This window comes from Anser anser (assembly GCF_964211835.1).
Source record: "Anser anser genome assembly, chromosome: 10".
Classification (NCBI taxonomy): domain Eukaryota; kingdom Metazoa; phylum Chordata; class Aves; order Anseriformes; family Anatidae; genus Anser; species Anser anser.
The window spans coordinates 13,362,032-13,386,013 of record NC_139730.1 but is presented as its reverse complement, the minus strand read 5'-3'; the positions used below and the strand labels follow the sequence as shown (position 1 = coordinate 13,386,013).

General features: G+C 56.3%; 1 protein-coding gene across 3 annotated transcripts in view; it reads right to left on the bottom strand.

The window, feature by feature from the left end:
* The window catches only part of LINGO1 (leucine rich repeat and Ig domain containing 1), a 136,094-nt gene that overhangs the window by 45,132 nt on the left and 66,980 nt on the right, over positions 1-23,982 (bottom strand). The window contains exons 4-5 of one of the 3 annotated variants that reach the window (XR_014588785.1): positions 4,677-4,835; positions 3,258-4,576 (exon numbers count right to left, since the gene is read on the bottom strand). Coding sequence is in view for 1 of the 3 variants with exons in the window: in XM_083850803.1 (XP_083706929.1) it covers positions 812-897 (86 nt within the window). In the remaining 2 variants the exon portion in view is untranslated. The other 2 variants (XR_014588784.1, XM_083850803.1) reach the window with 2 other exon arrangements.

The following is a 23,982-nucleotide window of genomic DNA, read 5'->3' as shown; positions in this document are numbered from 1 at the left end:
CCAGCTCTGGTGTATAAGATGCTCAAATCATCCTAATTTTCTCTTGTTTGTTTCATTAGGAAACCGAATCCCGCTCTTCACCGAGATCCTTTTGTTCTCTCCTGAGGACTGACATCCTGGGAAATTGCCTGAGCCCAGTCAGCTCTGATGTTTGCCGTCTCACGCAGTGCTTGCATCAAGCTGACAGCTCACAGATTTCAGCTGAGGATGTGGATGTACAGTACAAGCTGGAACCTGCTCCTGTCTCTTTTGACTGTCCCGGTGAGGGAGCCGCAAGGAGGCTGAGGCGAGCGCACGGCGCTGGGTGACAGTAATAGAGACATCTCAGGAAACGCCGCCTCTCGCCGGCCCTCTCGCTTGCCCTCTCCTGGAGGATGAAGCTATTTCTGCCCCAAATCCCCAGGCTGCAGCACGCGGCCATCTGTGATGATTTACTCCGTGCAAACATTTGCCCCTCGCCACGCAATCCGAGCAGGAGCAACCCACCTATGCAGCTGAGTGACAAAAGCCCTCTTTTCTCAACAGTGCCATTTGCAAAGAACTGCCTAAAACACGTTAAATACCTTCCTCCTCCACGGTAAAATCCTCTCCTGCGCCAGCACGATGGCTCAGACGTCTACCTGCTCCAGGCACGTGGGTAGGGCTGGCCCAGGAGGACTGGGCAGCAGCCCTGGGCTGCACGGGGAGCGAAGGCATTTCTACCGTGCTTACAGCAACAGCAACCCGACCAGAACCGGTCCCAGCACGACCACGGCGTGTGAGCATCACACACACTGCGATACGTCAGCGACCGAGCTCGCGTGTCACCTACCCGGGTCAGATGAAGGCAGGACGCGGGGGGATCAGGTGCCAGGGGCGCGCTGGGCTTTGGCCGCTCCTCTGCCTCCCGCTCATGCACTGTGGGGGAAATGATATCGCAATTAGGGCTTTAAACCTGGCGTCTGATAGAGGCAAGTGGGAGAGAAATTAGAAAGCTGTGAATACTTTTCCCCTCTCCCTCCCAAAAGGGAGCTCAGCTGAACTTAATCTTCACCTGAGCTGGTATTTAAGAGCTATAAATCAGGCTGCAGAGGACAGGAACACACGACTACCAAAATGTAGTGGACCTGCTTCTGAAAGGACCAAAATGAACTGCTTAATAGAAGCCATTTTCCCATGGAAATAGAGCAGACCTGTACTTAGCAGAGCATCGATCCGCTGACAGCTACCGGGACAGATTTGGGCCAGAGCACTTGGGAATCATTTGCAGGGATCTCTTAAGAAACACAGGCACGCAAAAACCCTCTTAAAAAAGCCCTGTTGTAAATCAGCGCCGTGGCTCCGCGAGGCCAGGCAGCCTCGCTGCTGGGCGCTTGGGCCTCCTCCCCAGGTGACCGGGGGAGCATCGGGAGACACGGGGGGTGCCGGGGGGGGACAGCCCCACTGCAGGACCCCCTGTGCCCCCTGGCACAGGGACACAGTGCTGGGTTGGGCAGCCACCTCTCACCCGCCTGTGAGCTCTCCAGAAGCAGTTATCACTCAGGATGGCCAAGGGAAGCAAATACATCTCATTTCCAGAGGCACTGAGCGCCCTCAGTGCTCGCTGGCTTCCCACCCAGGTGCTCCTGCTCCCAGCCCTTGGCTAGCTCTCCTCACACCTCCTCACGTCCCCATGAGGACGGCGAGGGGCTCGGAGAAGGGGAGCAGCCCTGCTGCCCCGCCAGCCCCCCGCACACACGGCAGCCATAACACAAATCAATGGCACGCCGGTCGCTGGGTTTTATCCACGTTATCGACTGCACTTCCTTATGAAGTCTCATACAGAGGATCTTAGTGATCCCAGAAGCTACCAAAATAAGCCTTTGACGTTAAGAAAACAAACAGGAGCAAACCAGCAGCTCTGCTTCGGGGAAGGTAACCTGTCCTTTGAAGCACGGCTGGGCAGAGGTCCTAATATTGCCCCAGAGCCCGGAGAAAGCACCGAGAACTGGGAAACATCTTGATTAATTTTTCTTTTTTTCTTCCCCTGCTATCACACATCAGTTGTTTAAAAAACCCTAAAAACATGTTTATGAATTTAATGTATTTAAATAGCTCCAAATCTGTTTAGCTAGGAAGGAAAACAACTCTCCCACCCCAAACTTCCCGTGGGCTGGGACCTGCTTTTCAATCGCCCACCCACAGGCAGCATCTCAAGCCCCCCCTTGGGCTGAAAAGCTTCTTTTGGGGACAAACCAGGGAGAAGATGTACGTGGGGAGCATGGGGGGTCCCATGAAGTGTGGGGAGGGGGCTGCTCGGCCGTTCTCTACCAGAGCCCTGAGCAAGCCTTCTCCATCCCCCGGGGGGATTTGGGGACACCTGGGCAAAGGGGCCAGCTGAGAGAGGGGACACCAGAAGTATTTGTATGTGGGGAGAGCATCCGGGGCAGACTTTTAAGGAAAGATAGGGAAAAACAATGAAAAAAGTCTTCCTTCCTCCTCCTCCATCAGCAGCTTTCCACCAGGAGTATCAATGCAGCCCACCGTAACTGCACCGTTGTTCCATTTTTAATTAATGAAAGAAAAAACTAATCATTGAATTAAACTTCTCATTACTCCAGCTGAATACCCACTAAGTAAATTTAATTACTGTACGAATTGGGTTTCTCCCTGCCTGTTTCATTAGCTACTGATAAAGACGGGGCGGGGGGAGGGGGGGAGGGAAGATGGGAACAGGGAATGCAAGACCAGAGGTTAGTGATTCAGCAGGTTTCAGGGGCTCGGGGAAAGACCCCTGCATCCCTCCCAGGGCAGGGATTCCTGTGGGATAAACCCAGCCCTACAGCCCCGGGGGACGGCACACGACAGCCCCGCATCTGTGGGGCTGCCCCACAACCACAGGGTGGTCTCTGTCCCCAACTCCCCCCCCAGCCGCCACTGCCATGCCCTGGGTTCGAGCCGCTGGTGAGATTGCACAGCCCTGACCCCGCTGGCTCCCATCACTGGGCTCGGATCCACAACAGCCCTCGATGCCTTCCGACCTCGCACAGCTCCAAGTTCTGCCTCCAGGACGCAAGCAGCAAGCTTCAGCCGGGAGCTGGCGCTGACAGGAGCACGTGGAAAACACAAGGACGGGTGGCGAGCACCTGCTGCCCACCACAGACCAGGACACCTGCCCGGTCCTTTGGGATTTTCAGCCCTCCTGCCGGAGCAGGCATCCTGTGCGCCCGGGCTGCCAGGAGCCAGGGAGGTGCCAGCAGCATGCCCCTGCTAGGAAACGGGTGGCAAACACGTCCCTGCGGCACAGGTTTGGGTTACGGCACAGTTTGGGGCCTCTCCTGCTCTCTCCGCTAGGATCCAGCTCCTCACTCCTCCTTCCTAAGGGCACGAGCCAGCGTGGGGCAGGCCCAGCCCCACAGCACAGCCCCATGCCAGCCCCCGCTAGCACAGCCATCTCCCTTGCAGCACTTCTGCAACATTAATAGGGTCACATTTGGGATAAGCTGGGGATGGAGAGGGGGTAGGACATGAGAAGTGCAGCCTCCGTCTCTAATGAGGCAGCCTCGGCTTTTTCTTTACAGTAGGAGGGTTTCCCGGGCACTAACAGCGATGGGGTTTGGGGAGTGCAGCCGGATCAGCTCCTCCTTGTTGCTGCTCAATCCTGACGTGGTGCCCAGCAGGGCCAGCACCGCTCAGGTGCCCCGTGGCCACCGTGGGGCCACCACGGCCCTGAGGCTGGGTGCCACGGGCAGGAGGATGCTGGCTGCTGGGTGGGCTCGGCATGGCGCGCTCGCCTGGCAGGCGGGAGCTTTCCGCCAGAGCTAAAATTAGCTCCCGCAAAGCCTCTTCTGCCATCCCCTAAGTCGGTGGTACAACATGTTCTGCCACCGCAGGCTCTTCCCAAGCTCGCTCTCACTCAAGAAAAAAAAATAAACCCGCTGCGTAGCGCATGCCTCGCGGATCAGACGCCCGCGCAAAGCAAACAACCTCGCGGGTTTCGCAGCCGCCGCCTCCCCGCGCTGCTCTGTGGGCACAGCATCACCCTCCTGCCTGCTGCTCGGGCGCCCGTGCTGCCCACCGCCCCAGGAGCTGCTGCAAAACCCAGCTTCCAGCCCCAGCAGCCACGTATTCCAAGGGTCTGGGCTGGGAAACCAGCATTTGGTTGTGGTTTTCTTTGCCTTCTTTGAGTTTTGGTGGCCAAAACGGAGAAAGGTAACGCAGGTCGGTGGAGATAATACATTATTTCCTTGGATAAATTTTAAAGCCCCAGTAATAAGCCGGGGCTGAATGAAGCACTGTTTGGTCTGAAATGAAGCTTTCATTTTGTTTGTAGGTGGCTTCCCCCCCACACACTGGGAGAAAAAAAAAGCTAGAAAATTTTCAAAATGAAATGTCATCTCGAAGCAGATGGCTGAAAGGTTTCATTTTGAAAATGTCAAAATCAAACTTTTCACTGTTTCACTTTTTCTCCCCAGCCAAAACCGCTTGCTAAATACAACCTGAATTCGTGAGCGGTTTCTGTTGACTGAAACCTGAATTATTCGGTGCATAAAGTCTCCAAAGCCTTATTTTCTTTTTTTTTTTCTGCAGGTCTTCATACGAGCCCCCGCTGCGCAAGCTGCAATGGGGAGATGCGTGCAGGGCAGGCGGGGCAGCGAAGCCCTGCAGCACCCCCTTCTCCTGGAAGGGGCACGGGGAAGGCCGACCCCAGGACCTACCGTGGCAGCAGACCTCGGTGGCTCCGGCTCCGTGTCGGGTGCTGGGGGGGCTTCCCGTGCAGCGCAGCGACGTGGGGGTGCCGCGGCCCCGGCTGCGAAGGGCAAGGTCCTGCCCGGCTCATGGACCCGGCGCGGAGCAGCGGGGCGCCTCGCTCAGCCCTGCGAGACAGGAGGGGAGGGAGAGCGTGAGAAGGGGCTGGGGGGACAGAAACCAGCGCCGCAGTCACCCCCCGGAGCCCGCAGCTCCTGGCCCCACGTAACCGAGGGCGTGGGAAGGAGTGGCAGCTGGGGAGATGCCCAGAGGACTTTGGGGTTGTAACGCACAGGAAAAGAACCAAACTATTTAAAACATGCTTTAAGTTTTCTTTCTCTTCCTCCCTCAAGTTACCCCCCAGTGCTGACCCAAAGCCCTGCATCTCCCTGCGCTGCAGCGACTCCTAACGCTCCCCATGAGCTGCGGATTCCCGGGTGCACCAGCAGCGTGTAACAGAGAGGAGCAGAAAAAATCAGATTCAGAGGATGGTCTAAAAAAAAAAAAAAAAGAAAAGAAAAAAAGACACCAAACCTTTAATCCAACCTAAAGTCACGGCTATAAAAATCTGGTTTATGTTCCACGAGAGGCCAAGCAAAGAAATCATATGCTGTAAAACGTTACAAAAACAAGAGCTGACACCGAAGCCCGAGATCCAGAGGCCACGTGCAGAGCCCAGCGCAGAGGCTCCAACTCGTTCCCTTTCCCCTCCTGCCTCTGGCTCCGTTTGGGGGCAGCAGCACGCAGCCCCCCTGGGCAGCGCTCCCCTCCAGCACGAGCATGTGCCACCAGATCCCGAGGCCGGTGTCAGAAAACCTGTTCTTGCGCGATCACTAGCCCGATTGCTGGATGAAAGAGGATTAGACGGAGCTTAGGCTAAGCACCTCAACAGCATCAAGCCATACGGCGATGCTCAGCCATTGCTGCCGCTTCGGTAACACACAGACACATTTATCTGCCCAGAGAGAAAGCCCCTGCTCCAGGGCCCTCCCCCGCATTAACCACCCCGGGAGGGATGAGGTGAGGCAGCCAGGGCTCCCCAAACCTCACGGCTGAGCTCTGGGGGGCGCAGGCAGGGAAAGGGAAACTAAGGCAGGCGCCAGTGGGTGCGGAGCAGGCAATGCCGCGGCAGCTCAGGAGCCCCTGTGCCCGAGCCGGGCAGCCCCCGTCCTGCAGGGGCATCCCATCGCCTGGAACGGGGCTTCGGGAAAGAATATTAAGTAATCCATCACCAGCATTAAAAACGGCCAGTTTTGATGTGTTTGAAAGAACACGTCTCCCTCCGAGCCCACTTTTCAATTCAAGAATCTCCTTTTTTTTTTTTTTTTTTTTTTTTTACCCCGACTCCCCACTCTGCTACCAAGCCTGAAAACTCACTTTGCATCTCCGATGCCTGCTTGGAAATAAATCCTTCGGATCCTAAACTGAACCTTCCCAATTCCCCTCCTCCCTCGAAGGAACACAACACCCGGCCAGCCTGGAAACGTGCTCTTTGCCCAGCCAGGACAGCGGGGTATGAGCAGGATGGGCAGGGAGCGGAGGCGTGGGAGGCAGCAGCCAGGTGGGATTTGGATGCACTGCCTACGGAGCACCTCTTGGTGCCAAGGACATGGAAAATACACAGTTTGTACACAACCTTTATCCCCGAGAGGCGCAAATAAGGAGGGAGCAGGGCTGGATCAGGTGCGGGGAGGCAGCTCCCAGAGCTTCAGGGAAGGCTCCTCGGGGACATCGTGGGCAAGACGAGGGGACTGAGGACGCGCCGAGCACCGCTCGGGGCACTGAGGGGGCACATCCAGCACAGGCAACAGGGCAGGAGCACCGCTCCTCCTGCCTGCACAGAACAAACTCAGATCTAGCACAGAGTATTTATGAGTATTGAAAAAAACGCCACGCCACAGGGAATAGCGGGGCTTTCTTGTGGTTGGCAGCCGAGTGAAATAAATCTATCCACTGGGCATAAATTGTTTAAGCAAAAATCCCTCTCACCGTGAATATTTTGCGTGAAAAAATAGCAACAAAAAGGGAAGGAAAACTCCGAACCCTCATCATTTCTCTCCTCAAGGTCAGAGCTGTTGTTCTCTCCCGTGAAGGAGAAAACCACCTTTCGCTAGCGAGTGTAGCCGGAAGAAAGAAAACGTTGGGGAGGCACGCGCGTCGCTGCCTGGACCGGCCTGCCTGCTCGGATTAGGCTGGATCTCTCTATTTAACAGGGGATTCTCCTTCAGAAGCGAGTTGTGGGGATGCTCAGCAGAGTCCCCAGCACGTCCGGGATGGGACCTGGGGACGGGCAGAGGCACCCGGGCTAAGGGAGGCATCGGCTGCCGAGGCTCCAGCCCTCAGGGAGCGCAGCCACGTGCCAGAGCCACGGATCCAGAGCCTCCTGGGTTATTATGCAGAGCCTGTGCTAAGGCTGCTGCTTTAGTGCACTGCAGGCACTAAATTAAGGGGACGTTTACAGCCCACAATGCAGGGAAGCAGCTGCTGAAGGTGGACACAGTGAGAGGCTTCACCTCGGGGTGGGAGGCTCCACGCAGTGTAAGCCAGGAGGGCGCGAGGAGGGGAAAGGAGCCTTCCTAGCGCCCTGCGGGGCAGGACAGGACATCCCGGGGCAGCAGCCTGCTCTGCTCACCCAGACAGGGCTTCTGAGACATGCCCTGCTCAGAGGGGGGTGCAGAGAGAGGCGAGGAGAGAGCATGAGCACCTAATGTCCCTGAGGGACCAAGGGGTAGGTTCCAGCAGGCACACCCGGGGGCTCCGCTGCTGCCACCGGGCGTTTGGGGGCAGAGGGAACAACGGGAGGGCACCCGAACAGGGCAGCAAGACCCCTCTGCTCACCCGCTGGAGAGCACCAACAGCATCGTCCCCACACCCCTGCAGCCTGGTCCTGTTTGGGGAAGTTAACGTGCTTTAATTTACATCCCGAGTGCTGCAGCGCCTCGGCCAAGAACAACTGCTGCTCCTTCGTGGCTTCGGAGATGTCATCCTGCCAGCAGAGCTGCGGTCCCGCAGCTCCCTGCCTCCGGGAGCCAGCTGCTCAGCCCCAAAAGAGTCCCTGCACTTGGCAAAGCCGTCAGCAGAGGACGATTTTTGGCTTTTGTCCCACAGCAGGTCAGACCACTGGGTCAGGAAGCGCCTCTCCTTTGGCCTTTAAATGTGCAGCGGGTGGAGTTTCGGGGTCCTGCACCCTGAACGTCCGGCCCCAAGCCTGGAGCAAAGGATCCTGCTGCCTCAACCCAAGTCTGGGCAGCGGGCCCCGGGGTGAGCGTGTCACAGGGCACACATCCTACAAGCCAGGGGGAAGCCGAAATCAGGGCCGAGGGCTGTTACAGGGGCAGAGGTGGCTCAGACAGCACCAACGCAGCTTTCCGCTACTTTGCGGCCAGCCACCCATCCCGCAGCCCAGCTGGGACATCCATGGGCCACTTCAAGCGTGCTGGTAACACCGACACTTCACAAGGCCAGCTCAAGCAGCATCGGGAGAGTTATCATCCAAATCCAGGTGGCTGGACTCTAGCCCAGATCCTGGGCAAGTGGTTAAAGTGATCGGCATTTTTCTGGAAAGAAAACTGCTGCGCCATACCCGCCGCCCATCTTCGGGCCCACGAGCTGCATGGTGGCAGAAGCAGGGCCGCCTGTAAGCCAAGGCCACGGCAGCAGTGCCTGCAGCTGCAGGGAAGCCCCTCGTCTCCTGCAGCCACTGATAATGGGGTATTTGGGGCACCGTGGCCCCCTCGAGCATCACCCTACCACACCTGGGCAGCTCTTGCCGCAGGACCGGGGAGGGGAGCACCCTGCAGGGATGAGGCTGAATTGCTGGTCCATGTGCCCAGGCTCAGACTATTTCTCCCCAGGGGTTACATGATGAGTCTGTTCCAGCTGGGAACAGACCCCAGGCTCACAGGATGGTCTCAGCTCGAGGTCTGGGTCCCACCCATGTGCCTTCACTCCTATGGGACACAGTAACAATGCCAGCCCAGAAGGCAGCATCCTTCCCTGACTACAGACCCTGAAATCACGAGCAAAAGAAACTAAAAGCAGACGTGTCCTGGTGAACAGAGCGCTCGAGCAGCTGCTGAATGCTGCCAGACAGACCCCACACGCTCCCCAGGGCAGCTCCCAGCCCCAGACCTCAGTTTTCAGCCCATTACACCACACTTCAAACAGAGGGCAGCTTTACGTGCGGGCACAGGGGTGTTGGAGACCAGTTAGTGTTTAGGAAGAGATGAAGGGGTAACTTCAGTCCTGCCCAACAAACCAGCACAGCCCAGCAGCCCCACCTACTCGGTTCAGTCACATCGCCCTGAAGACCAGTGACCAAGGATTTATAGGCTGGGGGGGGGGGGTTATGGCTTCAGGGTTATTTCACACCGCTCCGGCCCCAAAGAGCGCAACAGGCAGGGACCTCGGGGAACCAAGAGGTCATTCAGGAGTGGATTTATCTTCATGTCCCATACGTAACCAACCCGTGCCAAACGCTCACCTGGGGTGCCAGAAGGGAAGCTGCCAAACTTGCTGAGCCGCAAAGTTGAACCGTGCCTAGCTGGGGATCCCAAACAGGGTAAAATCCACATTTAATACCCATTATCCTAACATCTCCCCATCTGTCCACTTCCCTCACATGCCTGTAACTGCAGTGTGCCAGGGCTGCCTGATATCAATGGCACTTTAATTTCATCATTCCCAACTTATTTAGAGCAATTAGGAGGCAATGAGCACTCGCCGGGGGCCAGGATGCACTTGAACAGCATCCAAGGGTTACCGCAGCATCGCGGGAGACCTTCAGATGGAATTATCCATCGGCAGAAAAAACTTCAACAACAAGTAAGGCAACCCACAAAGGGAGGATAGGGTTTTTTCTTGCTCCTATAGGTCCCTTTTTAATTTGAAGTCAGCTGACAGAAATATAAAGAGATGATATTCCTCATTTAATTAGCGAAAAGACAGCATCTCGGGTTGGAAGACAAAGACGGATGCTCTGCTTGGAGAAACCAGCGGGGGAGCACAGGGATTCCTGCCAGGTCCAGCACCAAACCCCTTTTCGGGGAGCCAGTTTTGCCATCGATTTCTCTGGGTGCAGAGGTAAAAATCGAGCAGTTCTGTAAATTCTACAGGCAGGCAAAGCAAAATGGAAACCATTCCTCCCGTGTGGTCTCTGCTGTGTGACAGGAGAGCTGTGCAAAGCCAGTGCCACCACGAACGCTACCAGAAGGCAGCCAGGCTCCCCGGCGTCCCCATTTCGTGCGGGGCAGGTGAGCTGCCGAGGGAGGGGATGGCTCCTCGCTTCGCCTTTCGCCACATGCCCACACTCCTCCCGCACAGGCTCTTTAAATGCCTGCCTGCGTGAGAAAAGCAGTGGCCTATTTTTTCCCCGAGCAGCTCGGCGCAGCCTCCACCTCGCACACAGGTCTTATTTAGGATGCTTCAGACGCATCCGGAGGGACTCGGGGAACAAGCTGTGGAGAGAGAAGACCGAGTGGGCAACCTGAGTCACTTCATTGCTTACACAAGTGTACATAAGCATCTTCCATTTGAGCAAAACTCAGCGCAGCTCCTGACGACTCCGGGGACCGGAGGAAAGCGCATCTTCTCCGGCACACTCTGGTGATGCAGAAGAGCTGCACAGCACCTTCCTCGTCCGGGCTTCCCCAGAGAGGGACCATCCCCACAGCCCCAGCCTCCGACCCTGGCAATTCCTCCACGGGGAAGGAGGAGCTGAGGGCTGCAGATGAGCTTCCTCCCGAGGAGGGGAAGGCAGAGCGGCGTGCGCACATGAGTGCCGCACGTGGGGAGAGAAGACAAGCACAGGAATTGCAGGAGACCCCAATCCAGAAGAAGGAGACAGCCTCAGCCTTGAGCCCTGGCCTCGAGGAAGACACCTGAGCTGCCAAACAAGGGTCTCCGTGCAAAGATCCCAATCCTGGCGCTGAGCAGGGTCACGGCCAGCCAAGGACACGGACATGCCCTGCCCAGGGCACCTCTCACCTCACCGCTCATCGGTGCTGGTTTACGCACCGAGAGCGCCAAGCCTCTGCTCACCTCCCAAGCAGCACAGGCACTCCCTGTGCAGTCTTTCCAACAAACCTCCATCCTCCTGCAGGGCGGGACTACAGCCTTGGGCTCCCCGGGCTCTCCCAGCCTCACCTTTCTGTTAGGACTGGTCCCAGAGGCACCGCAACTTCAACAGCAAGGGGGGACTCGGATGCCCTGAGCCAGCCTGGAATAAAAGCCCAGCCATCACAGCTGCGAGCACTAATGGCTTCTTGTCGCTGCACCGTGGTGACCAGCAGCTCTTTCATCTCTTTTCATCACCATCTTTTCCATGGGATAAAAGCCACAAAGTGCTATCCCATGCAGCCGACGTGATTTCAGCAGCCACGTGCACAGCAGCTCCCTGGGACGGCAGGGAAAGGGGTCAGGGGAATGTATGGAAAGCGCCAAGATATGAACTGCTAATAAGATGTATTTTCAAATGTCACCAAGTTATCATCCATTGATCTCGCACCAGAAGCTTGACTCTTTTTCTGTGCAGTATTAATCCACATCACTCACACTTTCTGGCAACTGCAGATTGAATGAGTGCCACCATGCTAAAATTAGCTATTACAGTTACTGAGTGCGAGGGGCCCAACCCCACAAGGTGCTGAAGGGCCACTGCAGGGAAACAGGGCCTTCGCCTGCTGGGAGCCCCCCTGCAGGTGTAAGCTCAGGCACCTCGGGTCAGGCCCCTGCAGCGGTGTGGGACAGGGCCACGGGGCTCGGCGGGGAGCAGGCTCTGCCCTCCGGGTCACAGCCCAGAAGCTGACCCGAGTCCAGCTAGGAACAGGAGTTAAGTCCTGCCCCGAATCGTGGAGATCCCAAGGAGGGGAACATTTCCAGCCCCATGTAACTAAGGCAAGAGCCTGCCCACCCCCCAAGCCGCTGCAGGCTCTCCCAGCACCCGTGCCACCCTGCGCTGCCCCCGGTGAGATGCTCCCCCTGCAGCCGCACGGCCCTTCTCCCCTCTGCCCCAGCCAGGGCAGGGACATCGGTCAGGGCAGGGTGCCAAGGACACTGCCGAAGCCTCACAAGTTCCTTCCCCTCCACATCGAGACTGCCACAAACCTCCGAGCACGTTCGGGTAGGGGCTCTAGGAGCAGGGAAGCCAAGTTGTCTAGCAGAAGGTTTCCCAATAGCTGAAAACGCTCCAACGGGGCTTTGGCCAAATATTTTAGATCCCTTTTAAAAACAAGGCCAATCCATAGCTGCTTCTAACGATCCACCTGACTGTTGTGCACTGAGTGCTAATAGAGACAAGTTGTCTCCTTCAGACCACTATATCATGGCTGAGAGCATCAGGAGGGGAAGATGATGGGCTCGGAGAGGAAGAACATCCTTCCTCTGCTCCCCTCCAGCTGCTAATAGGAGTGCCAGAGCTCTCCGAATGCCATTACATCAGTGCAGCACAGAAGCAATAAAGCCCTGGAACAACACATTACATATTCACCGAACTACACGCCACACAAAAGACTGTCCCCAGGACACCGCACGAGAACCTGAAATAGCAAAGCCAAGGGCTGTAAAAGCACCGGGCTGGGCAGCCATCCACGGCGCCTGCAGCTGGCGTTAGGGCACGCGGGAGCCGGGCACGAGGGATAATCCAGCGACTGCAGCTCGCCCAAGGGAGATAAAACACTCAGCCTCCTCTGCCGGAAGTTTGGGCAAGCCCCAGTTTTTGGGTACAGAGTCTGCAGAAAAACCAGCATCCAGACGAGGAATGCAGCGACCAGGGTGAGACCTGGCTGCTGCCTACCTGGCACCGACCCGTGATCCCCCCGACTCCTTTGTTTTCACTTCCAGAACTTAAAAATTTCGCTCCTGTGCCCTGGACCTTTTCCTGCCCGTGCTGCACACACCTGGCTGCTCCCTCGGCACCCCGCTCCGAGCCCCTCGCAGGCTCAGGGCACGCTGGCACAGCCGGCCGTATGGCGAGGTCACCGGGCTCCGCTCCGCCACCACAAAGGCCATCAAACGTACCTCGGCTGGACAGGGGATGTCCCCGCTGGCCAGTGGGGCTTGGCAGAGGACAAGCTGACAGATGTGCTGGGACAGAGGTGGAGAACTAGAAGGGGTCAGAGGCAGCTCAGGGGGGCCCCCATACGCGCTACTGCTGGGGAAGTGCAGCCACTCGGCAAGCTTTGGGCTGCATGTTTCCCCCGGGCTCAGGAAGGACAGTTTTGCTGGGGCAGCACAGCTTCGCAGGAAGGTTCTGCCCTTGCCAGCGAGCAGGGGAGGCTCGGTTGCCCTTTGTAGTTAAGCTGCTGGAGGGGCATGGAAAAGCCTCATCTAAAAGCACCCCCAGCTGGATCCTATCAGGGAACGCAGCCGACAACACGGTGAGTTAGGGCACAATCAACGTGCATGATGGGGAGGGGTTGGGACACCTGCAGAGTCCACCACCGCCTCATGAAAACACCCCGAGGGTCCCTAACCCACCTCTGGGGGAGCCACACAAGCCGGCAGGGCTGAGCTGCCAGCCCCGTGGCACGGGGGCCCCATCCCTGCCTACGCAGCCGGGGGGGCAGCACACGGAAATGCAGCCCCCCGACATTCGGTGAGTTACTGTGTCACACCAGCGGCTCTGACCTTATCACTACTCTCCTTTTTTACTGGCTGCCCGTTTCCTCTCCATCCCCACGGACTCATTAGAAAGCAAACGGACCTGGAGACGGCTCCGGCAGCCAACACGGCGGCACGGCGCTGGAAAGGTCAGAGACGAGGGGGCTGTGCCAAGGCACTCCCAGGAGGACAGCTGAAGCAGGGGGAGCCCTGGGGCAGGGTCCCTGGGGGGGCAGGGACCTGCCCCGCAGCCACATCTGCCCCCAGACAGGCCAACGAGGCAGGACCTGCACCTGCAAGCACCCTGCAGGAGGCTCGGTGGGAAAACCTGCGCCAAATCCCCACAACGCAGGCGCAGAGCCCAGCCCCCCAAGAACACCAGAAGCCATGCCCTTGGCAAGGCTGGGTGTCCTGAGCAGCACAAGGAGGGACCAACGCACGCAGGCTGGGCCGGGCTGCCCACACCAGCCCAGGAATTACACACACAACGCATGAAAAGCCCAGCTCCAAGGAGGCACGCAGGGAACCTCGCGCAGCAGGGAAGCTGGCACCTCTCCGCAGCTCTGCTGGGGCGGCAAAACTCACCATAACACTTCAGAAATGCACCAGGAGGCAGCGAGGGCTGGCTGCTCCCTCAGACAGGAGCCAAGGAAGCCATCAGAGCCAGAGCAGGGGCCACCAACAGCCAGGGACAAGCTCCACACAGGCAGGAAGGGAAGCAGCCCGAGGTGCACCCACCTCCACCCAAGCTCAGGGGGCTGGGCTTGAGCTTACCAGCGGCTCCTGGAGCACCAGCTGGATGGCACGGGGGCTCCAGGGAGGGCTGCTCAGGGCAATTAAGGCCAATTAGCAGGGGCCCAGCTGCCCTGCTTGGTGTCCACCCTCTTCTCCTTGGCATAGCACAAGACCAGCACAAACCAGGTGCATGTTTTGGAGGCGAAGCCACAGAAGCGTTTGCTGGGGCCCTCTGGCTGGCTGTGAAGTGCAGGGCAGCCACAATAAAATAAAATAAAGAAAGAAAGAAAATAAAATAAAAACACCCAAAAGGCAGAAAAAAAATAAAGGGTCACAAGAAACAAGCAGCCTGAAAGCCCCCAAGAGAGAAGGGACAGCAGGAGGCAGAGGTGCCCAGCAGGGGCCAGGAGAGCGGAGCCCCTCGTGATGAACACCAAGGGTTAAACGCTGCAGCAGCGACTTTCTGAGAAATGGAAAATATCACAGCTCTGGCAACACGTACTCTGATTTTTCTAAAATAATGTTACATTTTAATGTTAAAAAAAAAAAATCTGGATCTGGGCAAAGGAGTGCATTGACATTAGTGACAGATGGGATGGAAAAATTTTGTTTGGAAAAAATATCGTCTTTTGAGTCACATGCGTGCAGTAAGGAAAACAAGTTAACCCCTCCAGTCCTCCTCCAGGAGGAGCTGTGCCACAGCACCGAGGAGCCAGGTCCTGGTGGCAGAGGTGGCCCTGTGCCCGTCCCGGTCGGTCAATAGAGGCCAAACCTGGACCTAGCAGAGGAAGGGGGGAAATGCCTCAAAGAAGCCTTTCCTTTCTTATCCAGCCCTCCCCATGAAACCCAGGCGGCCTTGCTCAGGAAAGGTTTTATCATGCCAGAGGTGCTGGGGCTGTGCTGAGCCCTGGGAACCACTCCAGCACCCCGTTCCCACCGGAAGCCCCAGCAACCCTTGGACACCATCGGCCATGAGTTACCTCAGAGCTCTGCAGAGATGAAAAACGTTAGAGACGAGACCCAGGGAAGAAGAACTGAGACGGGACCTGAAGCTCAGGATTTGTGTTTGCTCGCCGAAGGTGGGCAGAGAGGAGGAGAGAGGGGCAGGAGGAGGGCTGGGACGCAGCACGGGGCAGGGGAAGGAATTACAAAGCGTTTGCCCTTGTGGTGCAACCGGCTGGAGATGAACTCCCACCGCTGCTGTTTTGACAGCCCGAACGCAGTCGCTCGCACAATATCTCTGTCTTGTTAAAGGTAATTACAGTTCTTCCTGTGTAATGAGATGGTTTTTAAAGGCCATTCAAAAGAAATTTTCTATAATGAGGTTAAGGGTTTTATGGTGTTATACATCAAGGGAGCTGGTAATTGGTCGGATCCAGGCAGCATCCTGAAGCAGGGAGATAGGAGGGTTGGTGAATAATAGGCTAGCACGGAGTGCAGAGTCTCCAAAATGTTTTGGTTCTGCAGGAGAGGGAGAATAAAAGTGGAGGAAGAGAGAGAAAGGAACAGGCAGAGACTAAGCTGACAAGACTAAAAGTTGGCTGCTGTGCTGCTCTGGGCAGGTTCGGAGGGGCCCCATGGGAGGAGCAGGACAAGACGAGCAGCAGGTCCCTTGGGACAGCGTTTCTGCTCCGGGTGGGCAATGCTGCTCTGCCTGCTGGTGCTGGGTGGCAGCCACCCCGGTCCCCAGCAGGCAGCAGGGAGAAGCTGCACGGCACGGCACGGCACAGCTCGGCACGGCTGCAAGAGCTCGATGTGGCTGGCGCAGCCTCACAACCCCCCCCCATCCTCCCCATGTGCAGGAGGAGGAGCAGAAGGCGCTGCCCATGCAGGGGTCTCTGCGCTGCGCACGGGGGCACGCTGCAGGCAACGGGGTGCCATGGTGAGGTGCAAACCTCTCCGGCTGCTTGCTCTCCTCCAAGTCCTTGCGCAGGAAAAACCCAAGCGGATCTGGCACCCAGCACTCAGCCCGCGCCTTCCCCAAGCCCTCCAGCGCCGGAGAGCTCCTTGCTTGTTGTTATTTCTGCTGCTGCTGCTTCCGCTGCCTCCCATCTCTGCTCCGCCAGTGGGATCATTATTCCTGGGCATTTAGCGGCAGCTCCCCGGCTCTGCTGCAGGCCTGCAACATTTCTCCGTAGATAGAAAAAGCTGGTGGTGGCTCAGCCACTGCTGGGGGTGAACAACGGGGAGCCGAGCTCAAAGAGCGGCTATTTTCGTGCCACCCCCAACCCGCGAGCCCCAGGCACTGGCAACTTCAGAGCAAAGCTTGTTCTCTCGGGATCTCCAGCCCACTTGTTTGCACTGAAGAGGCAGGAGTAGCAGTGGAGAGACAAGTACCTGAACTCTGGGAGGCTTAAGTGCTCGTCTGATTGAAAAATCAGCCTCTAGATGTGTGGAGGTTCACCCACCACTTGTGCTGGCGGTGCTGAAGGAGCCGGACAAGTGTGCAGGTGATGGCAGGGGAGGAGGCTCTTTGCATCGCTCCCACCTCTGCTGCGAGGACTGCTGGCTCGGGTGCTTAGGAGGGAATGGCTGAACCCTAGTCTTGCTAATAAAGCTAAATTTTCCCTCGACACATCAGCTGAACCTTCTGTGAACTTCTGAAGATGTTTTAGTGGGGGCTTTTTCTTGCTTTGTTGCTCATTTCCCAAGTGTTATCTACCCACACATCTGCTTTAGGGGCTGTAACTTGCTCTTAACAACGGCCAGCCCCAAGCCTTGGGGTCTCCTACCGGCGTCTCACTGGGGCAGGAGAACTGTCTTCCCAAGGGATCAACTCCAGCCAGGACGTGTGGGGCTGGAGTTAAAGCCCTTTGGAAACCTGGCACAGCTGGAGGTGGGAATTTGCAGCAAAACCCTCCGCAGATGCAACTCTGCGCTGTTGCACTGCCGCTGGAGGAACTGCCACCACTGTCATCACCTGCAGAGAACAGGGCCACTGGTCTCGTCCCCACCATTTAGCACCTATAAATTGCATGCTGAGGAAGGAGCCAGGCGCTGCTTGCGCGGTGCGAGAGGGGCTGAGCAGCAGATGTGATGCTTCTGCGCTTGGGAGCGAGCGCGAGCCTGGCCGGGCTTCTCCGACCGCCTCTCCATCACCGTGCGCCTGGGCTCGGTCATCAAGCACCGGGCTGCGGGCATGGGGTGGAAGGAAACAGGATTTTTCTGAGCGCTGTCGGCTTCCTGCTCCCGCGATCGCACAGAAGGAAAGGAAACGCTTTCCCGGCCCTAGGTTTCAAACCACACTGAGTGCATTTTGCAGGATGCCACCGGTCGCTGGGTAACAAACACGACTTGCCTTATTCTGCCCGAGGAGTTGCATTTAATAGCCTGCCTATTTATGTGTTTTTAAAGACCAATTAAATATTAAAGGCATTTAGCAAGGTTTAACGCTGCAGCGATTGCAAGAGTTTGGACGCCGGCGATGCCAGTGCGGGTGGTTTCAGCGAGGAGGTGCAACAGGAGCCCTGCGCAGAGCCCCAAGGGCTGCAGAGGGCCCTTTTGGGCATCGTTTTTGGCACCACGTCTGCTGTGGAGCTGGGCTAGGTGGGTGGCAGGGTGCAGAGACTGTCGGAGAGGCACCCACCTGCAGCACACATCCCCACCAGGATGTGGACGCTTTCAATCGTGCACCAAAACCTTCCTCCACTCTGGAAGGCTGAAATCACAGCCACTGCATGAATAGGACTGGTTTGGGAATCCGTCGACTGAGTGTGTTTTCGTCAGTAAATACCGGTTTGTTGAAATTCAAAGCCTTCCCCAAAAGGATCAATTGTGACAAATTACCCATTTCACAAAAATTCTGGGGAAAAAAAAGCTCGTAGGGGTCAAAATGTCCCATTTTTGACACACTCAAGATGAAAGAAAATCAATTTTTTAGGTTAATAAATCTAAGGTAATTTATAGTTTTGCAAAAAGAACTAGAAATGAAAAGCAAGTATCAAAATGTTTTGAAATTATTTAAAGAACCCTATTCAGTGGAATCAAAAAGGTGGGGCTTTTGTGAATTTTACGTGTCTGTGGCTGGTGGGAACCCCTCTCTGACACCTCCTGAATTGCAGGGGTGGGGAGACGCTTCCTCAGCGGGCTCTGGTCTCGCTGGCGTGACCTCGCATTGATTCCTGCTGCTACCGACATCACAACGGAGGGAGGGGAGGGAAGAGGCTCCCCTGCCTCAGCCTGTGCTGGTTACACACGGCGCTGCTGGAAGTCACTGAGAGGGCTCCGGGACCCCATCTGGCTGTCTGGGGGCTCCCGGCTCAGCAAAGCCCACGCAGCTGGACTGATGTCAGCACGGCTCTGCTGAGCAGGTAGCGGCTGTGCTTTCCTTGCCCTCCTCGGATGCGGCTGTGTGTCCCCAACCCCACAGCACCACACCCAGGCACCCGCCCCGGCGGCGCGCAGGTGGGCCGGCGCTTTGCGATAGGCATCTGGGTGAGGATAAAGGCGGCAGAAGGGGAAAAGAGGCTGATAGAAATAAACGAGGCCGAGATAATGAAGCAGCAGCCAGCGTTTCTAGCGATGAGTAATAGGCAGGTAGATCAAACAGGCGCCCTGTTAAGGGTAGAGGCAGCGAGCCGCTCCCCTCCCTCCCCGCGCGCTTCTTCCCCCTCTCCCTCCCCTCCTCTCTTGCCCTGCTCCCCCTGCATAAATCTTTCATCCAGACTAACGTCTCTCTTCATAAGGAGAGAAAGAATTAAATATTTCACGAGACTGCAGTCAATCTTGCGGGGCCCTTCTGTTGACATTTCAAACATATATTTGACATTGCTTTCTCATTCCCTCCTGGTGGAGCGGAGAGCTCTGCAGAAAGCCCATTACCCTCCGCGCGGAGGGGACGCCGTGGGCTGTGTGAGCCGCCCTAATGGGAAACGAGATGGAGGCAGCAGTCCTTTACCTCCCTCCGTACCCAGCCTTTTATCCTCATCCTTCTCTGCCTCTCCCTCCCCGGCTCTGGGAGCACGGGCAGCTTCTGGGCTGTTTTGTCCCTTCCGTACGGCACAGGTCGAGCCCTCGCCGTGCCCCAGGCAGGACCGAGAAGCCCCCAGCTCAGGATCAGGCATCCTGGGGGAACGAGGCGTCTTCCATGAGCCGCCCTTTGCTCCTGACACTGCTCCAGGCTCTGCACCAGTTCCCTCCCAGTGCACCTCACCACCCCTCCTTGCTCAGGGGGTCTCACCCGCCACCGGAGCACCGAGGGCAGGGCAGCCTTCACCCCACACAAGAAACAAGGGAGAAGAAGTGCTGAGGGACACTTCTGCCCCAGCACCAAGATTTCCAAGCACCTCTCAAACACGTAAGCCATCTCCAATAGCTTCCCTGGTACCAGAAACCCCACTGCTCTCCATGCTGCTGCCAAAATCTCCTGTGTCCCTCCTGCATCCCAGGAGGCAAAAAAATGCAGCGCTCCGAGTGTTTGCGGCCAGGCTGGAGACGGCAGGGTGACACGTCCCCTCCAGCCACCACGGGGGGATGCGTGCACGCCAGGACCACCAGCAGCTCGTGGCATAGACAGGGGGAGCCCATCTCAGCCCCTAAATCCCCCAGCTCGGCAGATCCCGGTGCCTGCGGGGGTAACGGGGGCAGTTTCCCCTCTGCAGCGCAGCAGCAAGCGGCCGCAGGCTGGTGGAAGAACGAAGGCGCAGAGCTGGTTGCAAGAGCTGGGTGGATTCGCAGAGCCGTCTCCTCTTTAATGAGGTTTTACAAATTGTTTCTGAGGTCCTACAGTTCCTCTGGTGTGTCAGTTGAACAAATCCCATCCTTCTTTTTAAGTTCTCCGTTTAAAGATACATTTAATCCCCCTGTTAAAATATTTCCCGATTCCTAATAAAATTACCAAACTAAGATTTTTATCTAGTTCTACCCCTCTGACTCAAACTCTCCCTGTAACCTTTGAGTCTTCCTTAGATCAGCGGAGCTTGATGTTTGCAGATCAAAAGGAAAGATTCATGATCACCGGTATTTCCCCTGGAAACACCCGCGACCCACACAGGCTCACGTAATGAGATCCAGTGGCTGGAAGTCAAAGCTGGGAGCTGCAGAGGAGATACCATGCTTACGAGGAGAAGAAATGGAGTGGCAGGGCTGTCTGCTGAAATGCACGCCGCTCTGCCCAGCGGGACCTCGCAGCCCAAAGCAGAGGTCCCAAAAGCGTGATGATCCCCCAGTGCTGCCCACAGTTCAGTGGGGGCGCTGGCTTGGGCAGCCTGCCCCCATCGCCCCCTCCCCGTGGTCCCTGCAGCCTCCGGGGGCTGTGGGGACCAAGCAGTGGCTGCAGGGACACGCGGGGATCGTCGCCAAGCCCGGGGTGGAAGCCTCGCGGGAAGGTCAGCCGAGATGATCCCATCGATTTCTTCTGGCATTAAAGCTCCAGGAAGAGAGGAACGCCTTACGCCGCAAGGAAGTATTTTGCAGCGAAGCGTTTCTGCGCCAGTTCCCTTCCCTGCTAATTTTTTGCTTTGTCAAAGATACTGGAAAGTATTTCTTGTGACTGACAAAGCAGTGGAATTTATGAATAGACAAATTAAGAATAAAGAGGGAAGAAAGAAGTCTGTTGATAAAAAAGCTGAATAATTCAGCCGAGGATCAGTTCCCCGAGTCGATTCCCCCAGAATTTGAATGAAATAATTTTTACTTAAAGTAAGTTTGTCTTTTGGGTTGAAAACCTGCGAGCCGGAAAGCAACATATTTGCATTTTGCTTTCCAATACATAAACTGAGGCTTCATTTTGTAGGCTTTCTTGTTGAATAATCTGCTCTAATTTAATTGGAATTTGAATCCTATAAAAAGCATTTTCTACTTAGTTTTCTACTGATCTTGGGTATTGAGATTTTGAGATCTGAAAAAGCAATATGTCTGTGTTTGCTATTATCATACTCAGAGGAGCTTCGTTGTTTTCGCTTTTTCTACTGAATAATCTGTTGAATCTAAAATGCAGTTTTGACTTAGCTCCTTATTGATATTTTTATTTTAAAATGTTATGATACAAAGAGCAATTTGTTTGTATTTTGTGCTGGGAAGTGCTTTCTGTTGAGTAACAGGGGGGCTGATCCTGTCAATGTTTGTACGGGAGTAAGCAAACCAACAGAATTACTCACACAATTAGCTTTACCTGGCCCCAGCAGCCAGATATTGGAAATGCGGGTGGGCATCTTCCGGGCAAATTAAAAGGATGCAGATGCCTAGTCTTTCTTGGCTTCTCTCTGCATCTCCATGTGCCTAAATACCTTTGTAACTCTGGCCCTACGACTGTCGTTGCACAGAAAGTCGAAAAGGCTGGAAAAAAGAAGTGAGGACACGGGCTGGGGTTGGTTCTGCAATGTGTGCAAAGCCCGTGCCCCGAGTCCTTCGCTCCCTGGCCTTCGGGTGACGCGTTCACGGCGGAGCATGGCTAGCGGGTGTCCACACAGGACCGAGGGGACGCTGTGGGGTGGTGCTGAGTGCAGAAACCGCGCTGGGATGTTGCAGGACCTGTCCCACACGTGCTAGCACGTGCTCAACAGGCATGGGGAGCTGCTGGCATGGCAGCTGGTGCAGGGCCTTGGCCAGCTTAGAACTTTTGCCTATAAAATGGATTAGTTTTTTCTGTTTTAGAAAGGCCTAAATACAAGGCTGCAAACTGTGAGCTAAGAAGGAAACAAGACTGGAGCGGGGCAGCTGGTGTCCCTCTGGTGCTGCCGGGGCCTGGGGCTGCCCCTCGCCGGGCGAAGACGCAGGGCCGTGGCTTTAAGACAGTCGCGACACGCTGACCTGCACAAGCAAGCAGCCACCACGGCTGAAATCAAGCGACTGAACGCACCTGAATCCCTCGGTGGGTCTGGGCCAAAGCCCTGCCTGGAAAAAACAGACCTGTCTCATTTACCAGGCTCATTAAGCCCATGCCTGGATGTAAACCCTGCCGTGGCTTGGAGCGGCTGATCAGTGCCAGGGCAAGTACAACCTGGCACGTAATGTAATCACAGTAGCAATCAGAAGGAATTAAAATGAATTTATACACGTAATAATCGCTCGGCTCTGGGTTATCAATAATACAGCAGCAGCTTGCGGAGGAGCGAGCGAGTCCGCGCCCCGCTCCTGTTCTGCAAGGTAGATCATAACTCACAGCAGCAGGCAAACACTGCTGCCCATGAGCGGTGGCAGCTCGCTGCTTGGAAACAAAATGGACAGCAGGAGTGCTAGGGGGAATAGAGCATTTTATTCGGTGCATCAACAGAAATGGATTAATATAAGACAGTGATCCTTTGAGCAATGGCTGGGTAAAATATCGCCGAGAGGACAGGAAAGCTACATCGACTGTGAAATAACTCCAAAGGGCAATATCATAATTTTGGTATCATTTCTGTCCCATGGGTGTTATTTCACCACTCCTGTCATCCAAACAAAGGTATGCAACGCTACAGACCCAACTCGCCGCCTCTCAGGCTTGCAAACAGGTTCCTGCGTGCCGGGGCCGCGGCGCTGGCGGGCATGGGTACGCGCGGGGCCAGGTCCCTGCTCATGGCCCACGGGAGGCTCGGGGCTGCCTTTGGGTGAAGGGTTCCCAAACAGGGGGCTGCTCCTTCGCTTTGATGCCTCCCTGCTTTGAAAAGCAGGGCTGCGACTCGCCGGGGGCGAGGGGAGGAGAACCACCACGCTCTTCCCGTTCACCATCAAAGCGCAGCGAGCGCCGGCTGTGCTCAAAGGCTTGCAAGGTGACGGCAGGAGGAGAAACGCACCGGGAGGACAGGAGAAAGCCGAGGGGACACGGGGAGGCTGCAGGTGCACGTGGGCCGGGAGAGGCTGCCAGAGCACCACGCTGCTTTTGCTAAGCGGGATTTTGCCCCACCTGCCTGCTCGCACGTGTGCCGCCGCGGCCAGGCACCAACGAAGGACGCGGGAGCCACGCGGTCGGCCTGGATTCAGGATATGTCCCTGGCACGCACGCACGCTCACACGTCTCTGGAACGTGCCGCAGCAGAAAGCCCATGCTCCAGGCTCCAGTCAATAAGCAGATGGCTCCCCAGCACTCCCATTTTACAGCGTTACAGCTTCTGCTCGGCTCACGCAGCAAACATTTCCTGGTTTATTGCGTGAGAAAAGGTGGGCAAGGTGGCTTTGCAAAATTATAAATTTCCTCCTTTATCTGTTTATCGGACATTTTCATGGGGGAGGGAAGAGCCTTTCAATTTTTGATTTACATCCTGCAGGACTCGGATTTTTCCCTGGATCCCAGTGGGCTCTAGCTTCTGTTTGCTTCTCTCCAGATTGTGATAGCTCTGTCGTTCTTCATGGGGAACCGGGAGATGGAAGGCTGTTATGCAGACATCAAGGGGTTGCGATCGCATGCTGGTAAACATGAGAGCAAGAGGGATTTCTGATGGTATTAGAAACCACAAGATATCTGCAGATGGGAGTGTTCCTGGAGGCACTGGCTCTGGCTGTTAGCGGGGAGATTAGACCTGGCGTTATTCCCAGCCCTGGGGTCACCTTGGAGGAGGTCCCCGTGTCCCACCACGTCCAGTGGTGGCACCCCTGAGCCCTGGGCACCCCCACAGGGATGGCTCTGGTGCCTCCCACCCTCTGCCAGAGCACCACTTGTTCCCACTGGGCCTTACAAGCTCGGGAACAGGGGAAGGAGATGATCTGAAGGAGACAGCACCATGCCTTGCTTTACATGTACTGCAATTACCGTGCTGGCATTTTCCCTGTGTTCGGAAGAAAAATGTCAATAAGGAACAAGTTATTAAACCAGCAAGAGAGTGGAAATGGCAAGAGCTCCCCGAGGCTCGGGGCCGAGCGTTATGGCAAACGCAGCCCGTTCCTACTGTCCCTGGGCTCTGGGGCGCGGGGCCGGGGCTTGCTCCCGCTGCCCTCCCTCCGGGACAATCCTGCTCTGCAGCACCGTGAGGCTGTGTCGGGACAGCCAGGTCCTGAACTGGGCTGCCCAGCCCTGCAAGGCACTGC